At 47.2% G+C, this 14,931-nt stretch overlaps 2 protein-coding genes across 4 annotated transcripts in view; one reads left to right on the top strand and one right to left on the bottom strand.

Moving 5' to 3' along the window:
- The first annotated feature begins 603 nt into the window (after positions 1 to 603).
- The window catches only part of LOC146871979 (ubiquitin carboxyl-terminal hydrolase 49-like), a 507,658-nt gene continuing 493,330 nt past the window's right edge, over positions 604 to 14,931 (top strand). For 2 of the 3 annotated variants that reach the window (XM_085652728.1, XM_085652768.1), the window contains exon 1: positions 604 to 729. The gene's annotated coding sequence lies outside the window, so the exon portion shown is untranslated. Of the gene's footprint in view, positions 730 to 1,702; positions 1,842 to 14,931 lie in introns of those variants that run through there. The other variant, XM_085652756.1, reaches the window with a different exon arrangement.
- Positions 4,546 to 5,307, bottom strand: LOC146871980 (syncytin-1-like). Its single transcript, XM_085650024.1, has one exon. It carries the CDS (start codon positions 5,305 to 5,307, stop codon positions 4,546 to 4,548), a length of 762 nt encoding a protein of 253 aa, XP_085506150.1.

Here is a 14,931-nt window from a genome sequence, read left to right as displayed (position 1 = left end):
GTTGTTGCACCAAGGATATTGTGCTGGATAACTAAACACTTATAAGGTCCCAAAGGCGAGACCTATTGGCTATGCCAACGCTTGTTTTCTTTTGGCAACCCTACTTAATATTCCTTTTCGTAAAATGCCCAATGGGCGTTGCGCGCCTGACACAGACGCAGGCCCGACAACTGTTGTCGCTCAGTTGAGGACAGCCGGGCGATCAGATAGATGAACATCGCCGTCGGCACGCTGGATTCCTGGCTAAAATGTCCGTTATCCTCGGCAGCCTGATGGAAAGTTCCCCGACTGTTCTCTCTTCTCCAGTTGACGCTCTGTCTGTCGATACCAGAGTCAAGATCTTCCCGGTACAAATTACTCTTTTGAAGTGCTCCCAGTGCCTCTGTCTGCAGCGCATAATAAATACAGCCTATTAAGAAAAGTTCAGCATACATCACCGGCTCGAATACGGATGGGAGATCATTTCCGGGGCGGCAGCGCGATTATTTCCTGAGAGACAGACGATCTGTGGCGGGCTTGCAGTGTAGGCTATTTCTTCCGGAGCGGGTAGGCCATCTTTTCCGGGGCGGGCCCTTTCACTTAACCAATCACAGGTTTTATTGGGCTGTACAGACACCAAGACCCGCCTAGTACCGTCTTTTAACATGTCAATCACTATAAAATAGCTTTTCTATTGCCGCTCCCTACCTTCATCTATTGAAGTCGGTTAGAGTCGAAAACAAAGCAGAGGTAATATATTTTTTTAAAATCTTTTTTTCGGGAGGAGGGATATAAGGCTCATGTTCTGAAACTACCCACTTGATCGGAGAGGTTTGTCATATGTGCACCATAGCTCCTCTGATTGTAGCGCCTTCTCCAGTGGTAAGCGCTTTCCTTGTCTTTAATGGGAGCGCCCCTTCCTAAAGATCGTAGGTTTTAATCATAACGCATCTCACCTTCTGCGGATTTATGGCTGCCGCCTGCACCACTCCCTTTATTCTGCCTTATTAAGGCCTGTATAGCGTTGTTTCTAGTATTTAGAACCCGCCACCTTCTTTTAATCCGGAGGGTTTGATTGATGAAACGCCACCCATGACAAAACTGTTACACTAGACACGTCAAACACACTGCTTAACAGAGTTCTAAGGCATCCAATTTTGCCCTCCCCCGTTTGAAAAGTCTTCTCCAAGTACCTCGGTAGGGTACCAGCCACCAGAGGTGTGGAGAAAAGAAATACTAGTTGAATCGCGTTCTGTTATTTCCTTGCTGTCCTTTAGCAGGCTTACAACGTTTTCGGGCTGTACCGTCTGGGCCCGAGGACCAGTTGATAAAGTGCACAATATATAGAAAGCATGGGAGGAAAGTAAAATTTTGTAAACCACAATAACAGACACAAATTAAAATTACCGATTTGTGCCCTGCCGTATGGCCGGGTCTCCTTAGCCAACCATTGTATCATTATTTCTACGCCAACGTTCGTGTTACTGTCCAGCACTGCGACATTGCTGTTTTTTGTAGGTGCTGGTGGGTGGGTCCGAAAAACCAAGTGTGCCGCTCCGCGACAATAGGAGCTACCCGGGTGAGCGGTGGCTTATATCCCCCCCCCCCCCCCCACACACCTTTCCCGCCATGCGGGTGCTGTCCCCCCATTTGCGGGGTTCGTATCTCGTGAGGCCCCCTATTGGCCGGAGGCCTGGCGCCACTGTGGCGCTCCTGGAGGTACGAGACGTGGACACCTGGCACTGCTTCTGGGCGCCCAGAACCAGTTTTCCTCCAGGGCTCGGCGTGGGTTATGGCGCTGGCCCCTGAGACTCTTCCCCCTTCAGGGGAGCGGCGGCCTCTGCAATAACAACAAAGTGCAGGTAAATCGTACTTGTGCAAGAGCACAGAAACTTTTACATTTATTTCCACAAGACTACTGCTTGTTGTCCCAGGTACGTGCGACACGAGGAAAGACAGCACCTCTGACATGTACTCTGAACCTTCGCACTGACTTGGAGTTATCATCTTTTTGGGGTTATTTTCTCTGTTTCTCGCTCGCTCTCAAAATACACATTTTCCCTGTGTTCCCACTCTTTCTTTTTTTCACCCTTTTGCCTTCTAGGACCATCAATTCACTATTTGGGGATGTGGGGTCGCTTAGATTCACTCATCGCTCCAATTCTTTGCCTTTTCTCACTCTCAATGGTGTACAACTTTCATTATCCAGAGTAGGACACTTTGCTTGCAGCAATAACAATGGATGGTTTTGGGGTGCGGGTACTATAAGTCGTGTAACACATTTTTGGGGTATAATTTTAATTCATCCTAGTCTAATTGAGACTATTTTAAATGATGTAACTCAGTTGGAGATTGAATTTATGGATAGGAGCATAGGATTGTTTAAAAAATCTAATTGTTTTAGGAACAAAATTGTACAGAAATCTACATGTAAAGCAAATCTACTCGGCTTACCCATTCCCTATATCAATTAGATGGACAGGCAAAAGTGTAAATTTGGTTTTAGACCGCATATTTCATACATCCAAGAATTTCATACATTGAAGCTTCCATTTGGGAGAACATTGTCAATAAAGAGAGTACATTTAAGAATAAGAAATGTACATGGTGTACACTGTACTGGTAAATCAATATTTATATTATCCACGTTTTTGCATAAAGTATTTGTAAAGAATATAAAAGACAGCCACAAACATCAATTAAAGCCATGATAATATCTAAAAAGCACCTGAAGCCCCTGCAGGTATCTGGGGCCCAGTAGACTTGCCTTTCTTTAATAAAGTACTCTGTGGTATGGGAGGAGGCCCTGGAAGAAACATGAAGAAGGTATCTGGCAGAACAAATCTATCAAAAGAGCCAATGGGTATTATGAAAAAAGCAATAAATGTTGTTTCCCTAACATTCCGTAGCTTATCAGCTGGATACTGAAGAGTGACCTAGAAAATGTTGGGGATATGTTGATTGCATGGGTGCAGACATCAGGGTCGCTGGCCGTACACTGCAGTTTGTGAATCATTTTTATTTTGTACGATGCAGATGTCCACTGGGCTCATTTTGTTCAAGAATACGATCTCATGAGTCCGGAGGCAAAAAGACGTGGTGGAAGGGAGGCTATGGTATAGGGTTAAAGGGAGCGGCTTAGCTGGGAGTAGGAAAGATTACATAGGGAGAGATTAAATGAGTGGATATTTTAGAGTATTTAGAACAAAGAGGGATGGAAAAGTAGCCAGGATGAAAAAGAGAACTTACGATAACACGATAGTCACCTGTGCCCCAAGGTTAATAGGAGATGATTTCACCATTACTCAACCTCGAAAAACAATAGGGTGTCAGAGGGGTTGCAGCAGGAGCCAGTGATGGCCCATGGGTTTACAGCTGGAGGTGAAAGAGGTTTTAAACACGGAACCATTCATGGCTTCGGGAGAGGGAGTACTTGTAGGTTAGACTGATCTTTACAGAAGAGAAAGTTATGGTTGTGGGTTAGACACCAAAAAGAGAGACTGGGTAACACAGAGCTAGAGGGATGGTGGAAGGCAGTAAGACAGGTTAATATAGGGACGGTGGGAGTGCTGCATTGGGAGGACCTTTACAGAATGTGGATTTGGGGGTCTCCTTGGAAGATCACCCAAAGGTGCAGGGTCCACCCTTCGTCCACAGGTCCGGGATACAAACTGAGACCAACACTGGAGCGCTGAGAGAAAGGATATTTATTACAATCTCATGAGATAGAGAGAGAGCATCGGCAACAGACACCCGCAGCTTGTCTGAAGAGGCAATCTGCCAAGCACTTTGGTTCCACGTTTTCTATACCCTTCATCCCCACCCCCTGCGTGCACAGTAAAGAAAGAACACCATGATTATGCAAAGGGGGGATGTGTACAGTAAACGATGAACACCATAATTAAACAAGCCGAGGTCAATCTGATAAGTTATCAGATGGTCACTGTTGGGCCCTTGCAGGGCATAGGTGAAACCCATAATTACACAACAAGCAGAGGTCAATCTGATAAGTCAGAAGATGGTAGCTGTCAAGCCCTGCAGGGCGAAGGGCAGGGTGATGACAGTAAGCGCGGGCGAAGAGTCCTGTTCAACTGGGTTTAGCAAGAGTTCAGTCAGATTGTGGCAAACAAGGGCACGGGCAGTCCTGCTCAACTGGTTTAGCATGAGTTCAGGCAGGTGGCGGTAGGTCAGGTCAGAAACCGGGCAGTGCAGAGGTGAGGTTAATCAAGATGTGAAGCCACAGAGTATTTGTGACCCCTGTAGAGAGGTCGCAATGGAGGATGAAGCGCAAAATGGCTGAGCTAATGGCAAGACAACACATACTTTTCCACAGTCCCTCCTTTTGCCATAAGCGAAATCATTTTTAGTCAATTGCAATGTCCATCAATAGCTGTATCTCACGTTCAATCATTATTTTATTGTTCTCGACATGAGTATTTATAGGGACTGGCTTGATAGCACTTGCGCAGAGGCCGCAAAGTGGGGGACCACATTGAATGCAAAGACAGCAAAAGAAAATCAATACAAGAGGTATCAGGACGATCGTTAGGACTTTCCATCCTCAAGTCAGTAGAAGTTGCCACAACCAGGGGCCAAGGGACCATGAGCCGGTATCTTGATGAAGATCAGAGGTGATTCGATAAAGCGTGGAAATAGCCTCATAGACAGATGAGGAATGTACACATAGCAGCTGGTACCGATGATGCGGCACGCTCCTCCGCGGTCAGCAAGGATGACATCAAGGACCATGCGGTTTTGTAAAACGACAAGGTGTACTGCTTGGAGCTCTGCTGTGTTGTTGGCCAGAATACCAGCTGTGATGTTGACAGTTGCTTCCGTGACCCTGATGAGGTGGCGAATGGCTCTGCTGTTTTCCATCGGTCCCAAGAAGGGAAGGATGCCTTTCATGGCATCCAGGAATAGTTGAGAGGTAGTGTCTGCTTGGTCGAGCACTTCCTTGTTGCGGCGGACGCGATGATGAAGAGGAGGAGCAATGTAGGCAGGAGGAAGGAGAAACGCTATATAACCTGTGCCTCCCCAGTTTTTGTGAAGCCAGGTGTATGCTTTTGTCCCACACACGAAGTAGGTGTTTGGGGAGGCAACAAGCGGTGGTGGAAATATCGTGTTCAGAGTTGCTGTTATGGCACAAGTGCTGTCCCCAACGTACTCAGTACCTAGGCCTTTGATGCATATAAGCCCAGGAATGCGAACAACTGATAGGGGCAATGTTCGCTTGGCGGGGGCCTTCTTTTTGAAGCTAGAAAAGCGAAGACGGTCAGTGGTGTTGAAGATCAGCATTTCCTCTTGTTCATCTTCCGATATTTTCATGGGACTGTTAGTTGGACAGAAAGGGTTGATGGTGTTGCCTGTCTAGTTCCACCTTAATTCGTCCCGGAATTGCTGGAGAATGGTATCGGCGATGTTGTTAGTCTGCTGGGCATCCATGATGAGCATCATCTAGGCAAGGCAAGAGGCATGTACAGAATAGGGGTAAGAAAAAAGCGATATTGGGTTTTCCGTGGATTGAGGCAGAAGACCTCAGACCCAACAGTTCGTTTTGTTCAGGGCCATATTATGCTGATGCAACATTTGAATAAAAGTGTTATTCCAAAAGTCTTGTCTTCTGTGTTGGAGATAAGGGGGCAAGGACACCTGCGAGTGTTCAGTAGGTGGGGCATCAGTCAGCAATATGGTACCTTTTTGATGGCGCTTTTTCCTCTATAATACAGAAGATGATGGTAAAAATAATCGTGAGGCAGAGAAATACTGTTCGCATTATTGACCTTCGGTTATACAGTCTGTTATGGAATGCCTTCTTCTGGTCTGTGTTTTTAGCTATAGTCGATCTTCTTTTGGGCTCTACAGCTGTCGGAGAGGGGGACTGAGCCCTACGCGTCGCCGGTAGCTGGTTGTTGCTTCACTGGCTAGGCTTCTCAATACCCCACTATAAGGAGTATCGATCCACCCCACCAGACTGTACTACCGCCCTGCGACGTTTGGCTCGGCCCTCCTGTCCAGTTGCTGGAGCCCCAGAGGTCGTGCGAGGACGGAGGTTGTATCTTCCTTTGGCTGGCACAGTGTGGTCTTTGAACAGTTCGAGCTCTGGTTCTTGGAGGCCATACACTGGGCATTCGTGTGCCAGTACTTCCTTGTAGGCAGACAGAGTTGGGTCAGTCTGTGTGATGCTGGGGACCTTCCGGCAATGAACGGCATGCACCCACGAATTCTTGCCTTCCACTCGTAGGGCTGTTTGAGTCATCAGGAGGACTAGCAGAGGACCTTTCCACCGGGGCTCCAATGTTTGCTTCCGAGCAAAGTTCTTCACCAGGGTGTAGTCGCCTGGCTGGATGGCGTGTCCTGGGCCCGTGGATCGGTCGGGCAACGCTTCCTGAACATGCTGATTAATAGAAGACAAAGTTTGTGTAAGTACAGACAAGTAGTCTCTCAGCATTTCACAAGGAGAATCCGACAAGGTGGTAGCAGGGGGCGCGTCCCAAATGTTCATTAGGCGTCCAAAAACCACCTCGTATGGGGTCAACGAGGTGCGAGAATGCGGGACAGTTCTTATTGATAGAAGGGCCAGTGGCAATGCGTCGGGCCATCTAAGCCCCGTAGTCTCCACTATTTTGGCTAGTTTTGATTTGATGGTGGCATTGCATCTTTCCACCAAGACTGCTGACTGGGGGTGGGAGACTGCGTGGAATTTTTGCTTGACCCCTAGTCCAGCTAATATGAGTTTGACTACCTCTCCAATGAAGTGGCTTCCGCTGTCACTCCAGAGCAACCGGCAAAGGCCATAGCGGGGAAAGAATACTTTCAACAACATCTTGACGGTTGTTAGGGAAGTGTTGTCTTTGACCAGGTAGGCTTCCACCCATTTGCTGAACGCGCAAACAACCACTAGGACATATTTAAGGTTGTTGCACCGTTCCATTTGGATATGATCCATCTGTAAAACTTCGGAGGGTGCCGTGGGGATGGCAAACCCAGCTCGTGGTACCCGGGTCCCTTTTCCTACATTGTAACGGAGACATACTAAACATTGCTGTACCAGCCATGTGGTGGTAGACCGGAGTTGGTTGTTATCCCACACTTCCTGTAAGATTTTAGTTATGGTGGCAGCATCGGTTTGGGCTGGTAAATGAGTAAATGAGTCATGTTCAACAATGGGAGGAGATAGGCAGGCCAACAATTCTCCTCGTCAAGCATGCCCTCCTTTTCCCATTGTTGAAGTTCACCAGGAAAGGCAGTAGACTGGATGTCCCTGATCTGTTGTCTAACGCCACGCCACTTCTCTGCTTGGGATTTTATTATGTACATGGTGGTATGTGTTCTTGCTTATGCAGTGGCTCGGGCTGTCTCATCAGCTAAGGCATTTCCCAGTCCTATTCAGTCTGTGATTTTCTTGTGGGCACTGCATTTGACAATAGCTAGTGTTCGGGGCAGTGTCAAGACTTGGAGTAATGCAGTTACTAAGTCACCATGCCGGATGGGCGTACCATGTGACGTCAAGAATCCTCTCTCTCTCCAGAGGATACCAAAACTGTGCTACTCCAAAGGCATATTGGCTGTCGGTGTAAATGGTGATAGCTAGACACTGGCTAAGGATACAAGCGCGGGTGAGAGCTATAAGCTCTGCTGCCTTGGCTGATTTCTGAGCTATGCGTGCAGTTTCAACAATGGTGTTGGTAGTAGTGACTGCATATGCAGCAGATGTGGTACCATCTGATAGTTTAATAAAGGACTCGTCCACCCATAATTGCCCATCCTCTTCCGTGAGAGGGATGTCTTTCAAATCTACCCGCCCCTTAGTCTGTTCTTCTGTTTGAAAGAGGCAGTCATGTGGAGTGTCTGAATCTGGTGTGGGCAGGAGTGTGGCGGGGTTCAAGGTCGTACATCGCTTTAATGTGATGTGGGGTGCTAACAACGTAAGTTCGTATCCTGTCAGTCGTGCGCTAGTGAGGTGTTGCGTCTTTGTCTGATTTAGCAATATGTCGACTGCGTTGGGAACTAATACCGTCCGTTTAGATCCCAAAACAATTCCCTTACTATGTCGAATAGAGACGGCCGCAGCCGCGACCGCTTTCAGACCAGAGGGCAGACCTCGGGCCACAGGGTCTAGAGTGGCCGAAAAATAGGCGCAGGGGCGTTGTTTGGTGCCGTGAATTTGGGTCAAGACCGAGAGAGCGCATCCTGAGCATTCATTGGTGTAGAGGCAGAAGGGTTTAGAGTAGTCAGGTGTGCCCAGTACTGGTTCAGAACAAAGAGCGTGGCGTAAGTCTTCAAAAGCTTGGTCGTGTTCCTGTGTCCAAGGGAGGGGTGTGGGTGTGTCTTTTGTAAGTAAAGCAAAGAGTGGCTTAACTATGAGGGAAACATTTGGAATCCATTGACGACAAAAAGAAGTGAGGCCAATTAGTGCACAAACAACTCTTTGGGTAGTAGAAGAAAGTCGTAGTATTGTCTGGATGCGGTCAGGTGTGAGTGTACCTCCCTCCTTAGACAGCAGATGGCCGAGATAGGTCACCTGCTGTCTACAATACTGTAACTTATTCTTGGACACCCTATGGCCCTGTGACTCCAAAAAGTGTAAAGTAGTAAGAGAGGCAGTGCGAGCCAGGGTCGGAGTGTCCGCAGCCAAAAGAATGTCATTGACATACTGAATGAGGACAGCGCCGGGTGGTAACTGTATCTGGACGAGCTGTTGTTTAAGGGCTTGGCTGTATATGCTCGGACTCTCCGTGTACCCTTGTGGAGCCCGGCAGAATCTGTATGATCGGTTTCTTATGGTAAAACCAAAAAGGTAGCGTGAATCAGGATGTATTCGTATGGACAAAAAGGCGTTCTTGAGGTCTATCACCGTGAAGGTGGTAGCAGTTGAAGGGATCATTGTTAATATAGTTATGTCAGAGACCATAGGGTATTGCGGGACCACTATTTTGTTCATCGCGCGAAGGTCAATGACGAAACAGTATATTTTCTCAGAGGTGGACGTGTGTTTCAAGACTGGAAGGATAGGACTATTGCAAATGTTGGACTGGACTTCCTCAACTACCCCTGATGTAATCATATCCTGTACTATAGTCATGCGGGCCTTTTCTCCTTCTGCAGAAATCTTATACTGAGGCAGGCGGGGATGAGGTGCATTTTGTTTCACTGTTATTTGGACAGGGTCCATAACAACGTCCCCCACATCGGTGTCCGTGACAGCCCACAGGGTATCTGGTAATTGGGGCAAATCCTGCTGTTCGGAATCAGTGAGACAATAAAAACGTGATTTATAACGGATGGGGCAATCATTGTCAAACAATATGACTCGGACATTTTGGGGAGAACAGCGAATGGTGGCTCTGTAGTGTTTTAACAGATCAATGCCCATCAGGTTATCTGGCCAATTTGGGGAGACCAGAAAAGAGGCAATCGCTGTGTTCCCTTGTATGTCCAGGGGTACCTTAGTAGAAAGGGGGTTGGTAGAGGGCGTGCCGTCAAATCCTACAGAGGTGATCGATAAGCCGGACAGGGGTGCTCTAGGAATCAGTTCTTTTGATAGGGCACTTCTAGAGGTCCCGGTGTCAACCAACAATTTGCCCTGCATACCAACCACCTTAGCTGTGACATAGGGACCTGTTTAATCGACAAGAAGTTCTACTGGTTCGTTCCCCTGTCCCTGGCTGTCTCATGCATGCTCGTTGTCGGGGAACTGATCTGTGGTAAAATCTTGGGTAACAGCCTGCCTGGAATTATCAAAGACGTTTGGACGCTGTCCGCCAAAGGGTGGCGCAGGACCTCTCCCTCTAGGTGCTCCTCGCCCTCTCCCTATGGTATTTCGCTGAAAAAGTGGACAATCTGCACGCCAGTGGCCTGTTTCTTTACAATACGCACACTGGTCCTGGGACAGTTGACGTGGGGGCTGGTGTGTTCTAGCAGCCGCATGCATATAATTGTTCTGTTGGCCCCTACCGTTTCCTCCCCGTCCCGTGCTTATTTGGGAAAGCATCACCTTTTCTTTGAGGTCTTTTCTTTTTCTGTCTTTTTCCTCCTCTATTTTATTTTGCAGATGTTCGTAATATTGGGCCATTGTCAAGATCTGCGCTGGTATTGCCGCAGGCCACGTGCTTTCGCTACTCTGTAATCTAGTGGAGATCGGTAGCAACAATCCCTTAACAAAAGTCTGAACTAGTAAGTGTCGGCCTGTCTCAGTCGTCGTGTCCTGTCCACTATAGTCAACAAACACCTGGCTGAGTCGAGAGAAGTAGTCAGACGTCGTATCCTCAGACTTTTGCTTACATGTAGTAATGACTGTCCAGTCAACCTTTCTGGCCGGAATGGTGGCCTTTAGCTTCATTACTATGCGACCTGGTAGTGCTAAAATAGCTTCCGCTGGCCTTTCCCCTGGTTTTCTATCCTTATCCATTGTTACTAAATCTTCCCACTTGTAACCGAATACGGTCTGATCGTCTATTTTCCTTATTGGTCTCCAGATGTCTGGCGGCAGTATTAGCCCAAAAAACTGATCTGTTTGTTAAGGTCATGGTGTAGGTGGCAATAACCGTGTCCAGCCCTTCGTAGAATCAAATTGGATTCTTCCGGGGTTTGGGTAAGTCCTTTTTAAAAGCTAATATGTCAGCTCGAAGCCACGGAGTGTACACCCAATTTTATATAACGTCCTGCTCTTCGCATCCGGACTATCTAATCCCTCAGCAGTACCCTGTCCTCGAGCAGGGACAAACTGGAGCAGCTTCCCTTATCGGTGCCATATGGCCTCACATCGCTCCCTCCACTACTGGTTGTTTTTCCTCTTCCTCCTGGTCTCTCCTCAAACTTTCCATCATTTGTAATGTAAATGCTAACGAGCTGTGGCTTTCCTCAGCACTTCCTCGTCCCTCTGTCAACTTACGATACAATTCTGTAATATGGCCTGCTGGTGTTACTCCGTGGCGTTTCTCATAAATAGAGAGTATTTCATAAGCAAATTGCTGTAGGGAGTAGCCCTTGCAGGGTGGTGCATAGGCTTCATAGATCGCACGGATCTGGTTTGATGTGGAAAGATCCTTCAGGCAGGTGCGAACGAGATCATTCAGAGCCTGTTTCTCTGTAGGTTTAATGCGGGGTGTGTGTGATCGAGCAGAGGGGGCGAACTCTGGATCAGATGGAGCAGGAGGGGCAGTGTGATCGGGAGGTGGAGGTTGGTGCATTCTCACCGGCCGGCTGTGGGATAGGCTGGGGAGGGACATGGTACGGTGGTGGCAATGGGTGGAGGAGTAACTCCTCCTCCTGGGGGTCCATTCGTGACAAGGGAGCGTAACGTACAGAGTATTGACTGGACATATTTAATCTATATTCCCTATCTGCACGTGATGTTTGAAGCAACCTTTTCACATCGCAATTCCTCTGACTGTTTATCAATTTTCCTAGCCTCTTTCTGCAATCTAGCCTGTGCCCTTCTCATCTTCTCAGTTCCTTCCTTTTTCGACTGACCCAAGGCATCAAACATCGCTTGTCGAGGCCTCCTCCTATGAAGTTGTGCCTCTACGGCCTCAAGTTTCTGGGGTTCGAAAGAGCCATACATAGGCCATTGAGTCTCTATATCTTTAGACCTGTATTTTTGCCATAATGAGTTATACATTATGGGAGAAATACCGTACTTTATGTACATGTCCTTACTACGGGGGAACCTTCCGGAGGAGCCGGCTGACTATCCTCCAGCACCCTTGATCGAGATGTGCAACAACAAAACCATTGTGCAAATTTACTAAACACGGGCATGTTTTTCTATGTTATCTTACCAAGCATCTCTACAAGTTTCTAGGCTGGACAAAAAGTCCATATTAGCCGTTTCACTTTTTGCAAAGAGTGAACAAAAGCCAGATAACCAAACAAAGAAAAGGTATCGTCAACCGGTGATCCTACCAGAATCCTTTGTCTCGTTCTCCAGGCGGTCTCTTTACTGCAAAGCTCGTCCAAGTCTATCGGGGGCCCCAGTCAGGACCGGCACCACTTGTGGGGGTCGTCTCAGATGCAGTGAAGGTCGGGTGGTGGCTACGAAGACGAGGGTCTCTTTCACGTAGGTACACCCCACCACCGTCCGTTCAAACTTCCTCGTTGGGACCCCTCGACCGGGCAGCCACGTCACTGATAGGCCCCACGTTTGGGCGTCAGTTGTGGATTTGGGTGTCCTTGGAAGACCACCCAAAGGTGCAGAGTCCACCCTTCGTCCACGGGTCCGGGATACAAACTGAGACCAACACTGGAGCGCCGAGAGAAAGGATATTTATTACAATCTCATGAGATGGAGAGAGAGCATCGGCAACAGACACCCGCCGCTTGTCTGAGGAGGCAATCTGCCAAGCACTTTGGTTCCACGTCTTATATACCCTTCATCCCCACCCCCTGCGTGCACAGTAAAGAAAGAACACCATGATTATGCTAAGGGAGGATGTGTACAGTAAACGATGAACTCCATAATTATACAAAGGGAGACGTGTACAGTAAAACAAACACCATAATTATACAAGCAGAGGTCAATCTGATAAGTTATCAGATGGTCACTGTTGGGCCCCTGCAGGGCATAGGTGAAACCCATAATTACACAACAAGCAGAGGTCAATCTGATAAGCTAGCAGATGGTCACTGTTGGGTCCCTGCAGGGCATAGGTGAAACTCATAATTACACAACAAGCAGAGGTCAATCTGATAAGTCCGAAGATGGTAGCTGTCAAGCCCTGCAGGGCGAAGGGCAGGGTGAGGACAGTAAGCGCGGGCGAACAGTCCTGTTCACCTGGGGTTAGCAAGAGTTCTGTCAGATTGTGGCAAACAAGGGCACTGGCAGTCCTGCTCAACTGGTTTAGCATGAGTTCAGGGAGGTGGCGGTAGGTCAGGTCCGAAACAGGGCAGTGCAGAGGTGAGGTGAATCAAGATGTGAAGCCACAGAGCATTTGTGAACCCTGTAGAGAGGTCGCAATGGAGGATGAAGCGCAAAATGGCTGAGCTAATAGCAAGACAACAGACATACTTTTCCACAAGAAGAGAAATGTATGGTTGTGGGTTAGACACCGAAAAGAGTGACTGTGTAAGACCGAACTAGAGGATTGCTGTGAGGCAGTAAGACAGGTTAATATAGAGACGATGGGAATGCTGCATTGGGAGTTACAGATGGGTCAGCAGTGAGTGTTGGAGCTCATGAGAGGGAGTTGGCTAGAGATCATCTAGGGCTTACAAATCAAGGAAGAGAAGCAGAAGGACTTAGACCGGCATGACACGGGATTTAGACTGGGAAAAGAGACCGGACTCTAGACCAGTGGGAAGGATAGAAAAAGAGAAACCCGAGATCTGAGATGGGGCATAGAGGTACAGGAGAGGTCGTAGACCAAGCAAGAGAATGGAGATCAGTTTAACAGGAAATTAGAAAAAAAATGTCAGGCTGCTGAGACAGCAAGCAAAAAGAAAGGTTCTTAGACCTGGCCTGAGGTGGTTGGTGTGCACTGTTGGGTATTCTTAGGTTCACTTGCTCTGCATGTATGTTTTCTCCAGCAGAAGAAATACTGCCTTCTTGATTGGGGATAAAAGCCTTAGCTCTCTGGTGTTATTTAAAATTCAGGTATATTGTAAGGTCTAGCTGTTCTACAGAATCCGAGGCACTGGGAAGAAATGGTAGAATTAATTCAAAGGCCCGATAAGACATTTGCAGCAAAATGAATGTTGAAGTGAAGGAACGTGGGGCCTAAACACTATCCAATCCAATAGCTGGAGGAGGATTTATTTTGGCACATTTACACTTAGCCTTGTTGTCTTTAAATAAAAGGTTTAAAGGAAGGACCCGGAAGCCACTAGAGTCCAGGGAGAAAAGCAACAGTGCTGTTGTTGTTGGATACGGAGCTGCAACTTCTAGTTCTGCTCTATCTTGTTCATCTTCTGCCCTCGGGAACTAAAAGAGCAGGACCTGTTTTCTACCTTGTCCTTTTCTCAGTGACCAGCTGCTCAAAACCCACTCCCTAACCTGGATTCCCCAATAGGAAGGCACGGTTTACCAGAGGGCTATGCTCAGCCCCCACTCATCCAATCCCAGTTGTGACTTCAAAGATTGCAATTTGACCAGCCATAGGCCGTTACACATTTCAGCTTCTGGTGGCATCTACTTCATGCTTACTGACTGGTTGTGAACAATAGTACAGGACAGCTTTGTATTAACATACTGTAAGTTGGTCTCTACTTGTCCTTCGGACAAAGTAGGCACTCAAACTTGGTGTCCTTGTAAGAAATCTAGATGTCTTGTGCGTTCGGTTGATACTATAATTGAGTTCTTTACCACCTTCTGGAGTAAGTCTTCATTGCTCACTTTTGCAACTTTTAAGAGACTTGCTTAGAGAATGAACAACTCTGGTCTTCAGATGGAATGAAATAGTCTTAAACTTTGAAATAGCATTGGTACATACCAAGATCCAATTAAGTGAGTGCTATTAAAATAAAATCTTGACAGGACTACTAACAAGGTTTTCACATCACAGGTGGGCAGAAAACAGAACTAGATGTGGTCCAGTGGGTACATTTTAGCCGTGGAACTCGAGGACTAATGTACAACAAATACTTGATACATTTGCATAAAGTGGTTGTAAATTGTGCTACTGTTTTCAGATCTATTCTAATTTTGCTACCGACTTGTGTCATAATAGGTTGGGTCACAAAATGCTGAATTGAAGAGGATTGAAGAATGACCTGCCTAATTAGTATTTGTATGGCAGGCCTCAATTTGCAAACCCCCTGTGATTGGTTAAAATCACAGAAATGGTGTGTGCATAGGACAGCAGGCCACTGTCCCGAAGTTTGCTATCAAAATTAATTTCGTTTTTTTTTTTTACCTTATCCAGTCGGAGTTCCTTAAAAGAACTGTGGCTGCTTTAAAAAAATAGTTTTCTGTTTTGAAAAACTTAATTAAGAGCAGACAGTGAGTGGTGTGTT

Source organism: Triturus cristatus, chromosome 1_1 (genome assembly GCF_964204655.1).
Source record: "Triturus cristatus chromosome 1_1, aTriCri1.1, whole genome shotgun sequence".
NCBI classification, from domain to species: Eukaryota; Metazoa; Chordata; class Amphibia; order Caudata; family Salamandridae; genus Triturus; species Triturus cristatus.
The sequence above is the reverse complement of the archived record's forward strand: the minus strand, read 5'-3'. Positions and strand labels throughout refer to the sequence as shown.

Excerpts from the sequence above, each read along its gene's own strand:
- LOC146871980 (XM_085650024.1), bottom strand. The coding sequence starts at position 5,307 with ATGAAAATATCGGAAGATGAACAAGAGGAAATGCTGATCTTCAACACC.